This window comes from Acanthisitta chloris, unplaced genomic scaffold, assembly GCF_000695815.1.
Source record: "Acanthisitta chloris isolate BGI_N310 unplaced genomic scaffold, ASM69581v1 scaffold34647, whole genome shotgun sequence".
Classification (NCBI taxonomy): Eukaryota; Metazoa; Chordata; class Aves; order Passeriformes; family Acanthisittidae; genus Acanthisitta; species Acanthisitta chloris.
The window spans coordinates 432-7,139 of record NW_008681525.1 but is presented as its reverse complement, the minus strand read 5'-3'; the positions used below and the strand labels follow the sequence as shown (position 1 = coordinate 7,139).

Below are 6,708 nucleotides of genomic sequence, written 5' to 3'. Positions count from 1 at the left end.
AACGAGCTGAGGAGCAGGGCTGGGGCCACCACTGCTCACACAGCAGCTAAAAACCTTCCTCGTCCCTTTTCATTAAGGACATTAGAGCAGAAACAATTACTGACGCTGACATGGCTTCTGGAGGGGAGAGAGATCTACAGTGCAGGTCAGAACCTGTAGCCTAAAGGCAGATTTAGGGCAAAGTATGACTCCATATCCTTTTGTATCCTGGATCTCAAGGATGCTTTCAGCTGTGGCTGACAGCAGCAGCCCCGTTACCCGGGAAGATATGACACACAGGGATCACACTCCAACTCCATTTAATGAGCTTCATAACCAGCTTGCACAGAAAGTGGTTTAAAAGAAGTTGAACAACACTCACCTAGTCAAGGATTTTTTAAGTAATGCTTTTAAGCTTATACTGAAGCATATAAAGCATAAATTTTACAAATTAAACCCAGTCAAATCACCCTAGAATAATGTCATGGCTTCCCCTATATGTACAAGGAGTGGAAAGGAGGCAGAATTCTTTCCAATTTTTCTTTCAATGTGGGTGGAAGGAGCTGAAAGTGTTTCAATGAAATCATCTTAAAGAGAAAGCAGTACTTCAGCTGTTCTCAAGGTGTATGTTTGCCTCTTCAAAAGTCTGGAGAGGAAATGCTTTACTCAAAGTTCTGCTGTTTCTGTGCAGCAGCCTCTGCTTTTCCAGCTATATTAAATTAACAGTTCAGCAGATATTTCTCAGGAAGTACCACCAGTACTTCATCTTCAGGGCAGCCTGGGACCCCCCACTCTCCACCAATCCCTCCACTGTACAACAGGAGCAACCACAGCTCAGCTTAGGTTTGACAGGCAGAAACAAAACATGGGAATAGCACAGACAGTTATCAGGGAGGTGGTAGGAAAAGCAGGAAATTTGTAGCCTAATCAAAACACACTTGCTATTCAGCCTTTCTGCAGAGGATGTTTTACAACCCAAACTTCTTCATGTCCATAGCACTGATGACCAAATGTGATTTGCCAGGCTGGGGGAGGATGAGTGAGTGCACCACCCTCAGTGACCAGACCTGTGCCACTGCTGAGTTTGGAACAAACCATCTTACAACAAAAAAAAAAAAGTTCTTTTCACATCGTCCTAAATTCAGTGAAACAAAATATGTATTTTTACACTAACGCAAACTGATCAAAGTGGCATTTAATAATATTTGTTAAAGTGGTTATCTAACAAAAATGGGTTAACAAAAGCCCATTCATTAGTAGTCACCAAATAAGACACTTCTCATGCATATGACAAAAGTTCATTCGTGTACTGAGACGTCTGTTTACTGTGTACAATATTTCCATAAATTATAATATGTTTCACAGCCCCTACCATTCAAGAATATTTCAAACAGATTATATATTATATTTGTATATGCAAACTATTTTATATACACTAATATAAAGATCCTTAGAAGTACCAATATCACTACCTTTATGCTTTCTCTAAAATGCATAGCTTTCGAATATCTTCTTGCAGTTACCAAAAACTTTACAGATTAAAGCTGCTTATCAATGTGGCATGTTCATAAAAACAAAGTGAAGTAGTTCTAAGACTAATTTTATATTAAACCCCTTAAAAAACATGTTTATTTTTTTAATGGAAAAAAACCCAACAAGCTAGTGAAAATTCAAGTAGTCTATGCTCAACCATTGCCCAAATACTCTATGGAATTAACATAGCGTCCTAGGAGTACAGTGAACTTCTCACCCAGGGCTGGAATTCTGCATTTCTCATGGAGAAAAATGCTAGTCATGCCACAAAACCACACCACCTTCCACTTCACCCGGGAGAAGCTTTACAGGAGATTCAACAACACAAGTGTCAGAACACAAGAAAAGCTGATCAGTTCTACATGAAGAAATTAGAGCTATTCCAGTTTTGTTTCTGCAGTTTGTTATTAAACAAAGTTACATTAACCATACAGTTTCTCACAAACTAAAAGTTATACATGTTTTTCAGACATCAACCGACTTCAAAAAGAAAAAGAAAAAAAAAAAATTAAAAAAACCCTAAACAACCAAACCCACAACTGTTAGAAGTTTGGTGTTAGAATAAGCAGCCTGGGTGAAGCAAAGCCAGGTTGCTGCTGTACTTGGGGGGCTACTCATAGCTTGTTTGTTATATATAAACTTTAAGACCTCCATACCACAAAATGCCTCAAAGTGGAGAACAGAACGATCAGAAATCAACAGGAACAAATGATTTTGTTACATCCATCATCTAGAGCCTAACCTTGGCGCTCGCTCTGCATCTCTCATAGCTGCTCAACAAACAATGGCTTCCCCCCCCCAAAATAGCTACACAAGTAAACAGTGTTCACAGTAATGCAATCAGTAACAGGTTTTGTTAGTTCCCATAAGCCAGGTGTATCTGCAAAGCTTTATACAGTTTAATGCATAAGTATTCCAGGAAAATTAAGTGAAAACTAAGTTTCATTCTACAGGGTAATATCTACCATACAAGACTAGATTATGTACAGTATGGGACTGGTGTGACAACTGCCAATGTCTCATGGTGTTATTTCACTCTTCAGCTCGTTCTTTGTTCAGCAAAACTTGACATATAGACCTAAAAATCTAGAGATAGATTTGGCAAGATTAGTGCTCACTACCACTGGGATATACCAGTGTGCTGCTAACTGAGTCAACCAGAACATCCCATACCCAGAAGATTACAATTTGTTGACTTGAAAGTCTGGACTTCACATGTAAAACATTAAAACTGTAATTCTAAGTGGAGTGAGGACAGTCAGTAAACAAACACAGGTGAAGATGAACTGCATCTCTTCAGAAAGGTATGAAAGAAGTGAGAAAATGGAAACTTCTGGTTTTAGACAGCCCTGCTCAGCTCAGCTCAAGGCATAAAAGCAGCCCAAATAGCTCTAAAACTATAATTCTTACTCAGCAAGCATGAAGGCAGATCCTGCACAAGATGATGCATCAGAGACTTCAACAAGCATCTCTCCCCACCACTTGATTCCCAAACACAACCATGTCTTTTAGCTTACAGACATCCAGTGGCCTTCAAAGCTGTAGCAGCCAGGTGGAACCACTGCAGTGTCTACAGCTGCAAACTGAGCATGGGGGGGGAAAGGGTCTTGTTAACAAAACCTCTCAAATGCCTCTGGGGCCATTTTGGTCATTCATGAGAACGAAGAAAAAAAACTTATTTCCATCAATACTCCTCCTGAAAAGATGGGTCACTGATCCATTATGAACATAGCTCTCACCATATAAAGCACCAAAAAGTCAGAAACAAGGAAGAAAAAAAAAAACCAAACCAACCCCAAAAGTCCTTAAATTATGATTTACAAGTTTGTACACTATTTCCTAAGCAAAAAGTTGACCTTACTGCAAAGTTTATAGATGAAAACTCGACCAGTTACTTTTAAGGGGAATGTATATCTGGCTATAACTTAAAGGTAGAAAATATTCACTGTTCTATATACACATTTCAAACAGGAGACAGGTAAACTGAACAGTTGCCAATATCACTCCATATTAACTCCCTGGCCACTAAACTAGGCATCAGCAGCCAATTAGAAAGCTTGAGTTCTGTACTTTTTAAAAATGCAATTTCTCCTGTCCTGTTTAATTGTTTTTCTTTTAAAAATGTATTATAGTGCATAGCCTAAGTCAGACTTTCAAAGAGATACAGCGCCTTTCAATGCAGTTTTTGCAGCATTTAAAAGGGACTTTTCTCCCTTCAAATTAGATGTTCATTGAAAAATCTGAATTGAGTGCTGTACTGTAGTAAAAATATTTCAGTCACAGACTGATATAAATGTATACTGTGCAGTACTAAGATTGTTTGATGTCCATCTGCACATTTTACTTGGGTTCTTCGATCGTCCCCTTGCTGAGGTCTGTCATTTTGGGGTATTTCACTTTCTTCTGGTCCAGCTCATTCTGAGCCCACAGTAGTAGTTTCAGTAATTTTGCCAACTTGGGTGTTGACTCACGATTTTCATAGTCTAGAACAGCTTGATTAACCTCACTCCATACCTGGAAAAGAAATATTGGAGTTCAGTGATAGTTTTCATACAGTTAACACTGCTAATGTCACACGGACATCAAGAAGCTCACACCTAGGGAGCCAATTCCTCAGGACAAAGCTCCACAGACTATGAGCCTGGAGAAAACATGAGAGCCAAGTAGTTGAGCACATTTTGAACACATTAACACTGGTTTTTTAATCTTGCTGAAGAAATACTTCTGGTTTTACACACCACTAAGCATTTCAAAAGTATTTGGACATTATTTTCACAGCATAGGAACAAAAGACATCAGTTCCCTTTGAGGAAGGACTACCTTCTGCCGCTGCATCATGTTGAGCAAGTCTCCAAATGGTGATTCCTCGGGATTATCAAAGGCAAGTAGAGCCAGCGTGCGCTCCATTTCTGTCAGGCATTCCCTGCTCTCCTCCCCTTGCTCTGCTAATTGGGTCTGAGCAAATTCCAGAGCTGCCTCTGTCTCACGCTGCCGAATCAGTTCAATCAAGTGCTGTTGCTGCACACGAAAGACACAGCAATATTAGCCAAACAAATGAACAAATCTTCACTATTCCAAGGCTGTGAGATTCAGAAATTAGTGTGTAATTTGAGACAAACACTAACCCGTAATTTGACAGTTTGAGGTCAATTCTCAATGTGTCAGACAAGGAGCACTAACTTGGCTGCGAAAGCTACTGAAAAAGGGAATGTGGCACTTGTGAGTAACAGGATTTGAAAACATGAGTTACTAAAGGAACTGCCAGGAATTCAGACTAACAGCAGCTGGAAGTTGGGAACTCACAAGCCACTGTTGCTGTTATAAGTTTTCATGTCAATAATTGTATATGACAGCTCCTCACCATGCCACAAAGTTTGCCAATAATACCAAGAAATTGCATCCATGCTCAGTGAAACCTTCCAACGTGCTCTTAAAATCTTTACTTTCCACATTCTCAGCAACCTCTCAAACAAAGTCAGAGTTTGCCACCTGTCCTTACCTGCAAATGAAAGTAGAGATATCTGTTTGTATCTAGCAGCTCTGGGTGGAGGCTGTTTATCAATGCAATGGCTTCCTGGATCTGTCCTTTCAGTATCATCTCCCGAATTTTTATTCTTTCATCCAGAGTCTCTAAGTCAACACTGGGTTCAATTCCAGACTCCATCCGGAATTTCTCAGCTGCTTCTTTAAAGCCCTCTGAAAGAGAAACATTGTACCCATAAAATGTATTTTATGGAACACTTAAAAACTATCAGCTTAAATGAAAAAGATTTGAGTGTTCCTTGTGTGCTTTGGAGGTTGAAAGATTAATCTGAACTCCTGAAAAATTCTTCTCTCCTTAAGAAGGCATTTATCCAACAGGGATCTAAGCGTAAACACTTGATTCATTCTGAGCTCGTGTGTTCTCATTCTCCAAGGATGCACTTGTAGTCTGATACCTCTTGACTTGGGAGCCTGTTTTACACTTAAATACAGCACTACCTGCAAAATGGGATTGTTAAAACCACATGTTCAAACCTAGGGTGGTTTTCTTCACCCTCCAACCCCCAAATTGGTTCACACAGATCTGGCAGTTTTACTAAGAAAACAGTCAAGAAAAGTTAATTTTACTTTCTTGTCCTTTATAACAGCTAATTTTACACCCTAGGTCATGATCTCAGACACAAGACTGATTTACACCACCCACGAACATGCTCTTCCTTCAACCCAGAGGCTTAACCTACACCCCAACATAAACAGGGGTGTAGGTGGATACAAATGCCTCCACCCTAGCACAGCTTCCTGGGATGGCATGCAGCCTAATTGCTAGGGACAATTCCCAAGAGGTTTGGATTGTTCCAAGGATAAAGTCGGGCCCTGTGCTGAAAGGGTTAATATGCTGGGGTCACACTATCCTGACAACAGTGCCCTTCTAGAGTTTATTTACCCAGTTAAAACTTGCTTCTGGTAGTTGTTCTGTCCAGCTTTTAGAGTGTTATTTAACAACAGCAACTGAGCTTGAGCTCTGTTCCAACGGCACAAAAAAGGGCAGCACAGAAGCAGGTCATGTTTGTTTACAGCATTGCAGGAAACACTTTGTTTTCTCTATCTTTGAGCCGAAGAGTTCAGGTTTGTAAACACCACTTCTATTCCATAACTGCTCAGTCTGAATCTCTGTCAGTTTCCAGCTAAGACAACACCAGAGCAGTTGTACTTTGCTAAGAGAAGCCAACAGCAACCAGCAAGTCCTCAAAGCCCTAAATTTCACTCCATCCAGCACCATAATCTAGCCCAAACTGTCTGATGAAGGAAGTGACACACACTTAAAGAGCCTCCAAGCATGACCTGCCGTTCTTACCTGTGACAAGGTAGTTCATGATAAGGCGGTTCATGTCTGCTCTCTGGATATGTAAGTTATTAAGCTTTTCCATCCATTCATCTTTTGTGATTTCATCAGGTTTTTCTGCATAACTCATCCTGGACTCTAACTACAAGGAAAGAAAAGCATTTCATTTAACATGATGCAAGAAGAAATGAGTTTAATGTGTGTAAGAACTGTGTTCCTGCCATCTTTACAGCTTTTCCATGAGCTCTTTTAAATTAATAATCCTAAAGACCCTTTTATCTCAAACCACAGGTTTACATTTTTCTCCTCCTCGTTCCTGCACTTTCACATCTATTTGCCAAGCTCTAAAGCTGCTTTCAGCAATCTCAGAA

General features: G+C 40.0%; 1 protein-coding gene across 1 annotated transcript; it reads right to left on the bottom strand.

Annotated features, from left to right (window-relative positions):
* Window positions 1–1,157: 1,157 nt before the first annotated feature.
* On the bottom strand, window positions 1,158–6,474 carry GID8 (GID complex subunit 8). The gene is made up of 4 exons (XM_009078141.1): window positions 6,350–6,474; window positions 5,012–5,208; window positions 4,333–4,530; window positions 1,158–4,026 (listed from the first exon to the last, which is right to left on the bottom strand). The coding sequence occupies exons 1-4, from the start codon at window positions 6,465–6,467 to the stop codon at window positions 3,853–3,855; spliced, it is 687 nt and encodes a 228-aa protein (XP_009076389.1). The 5' UTR covers window positions 6,468–6,474; the 3' UTR covers window positions 1,158–3,852.
* Window positions 6,475–6,708: the final 234 nt, after the last annotated feature.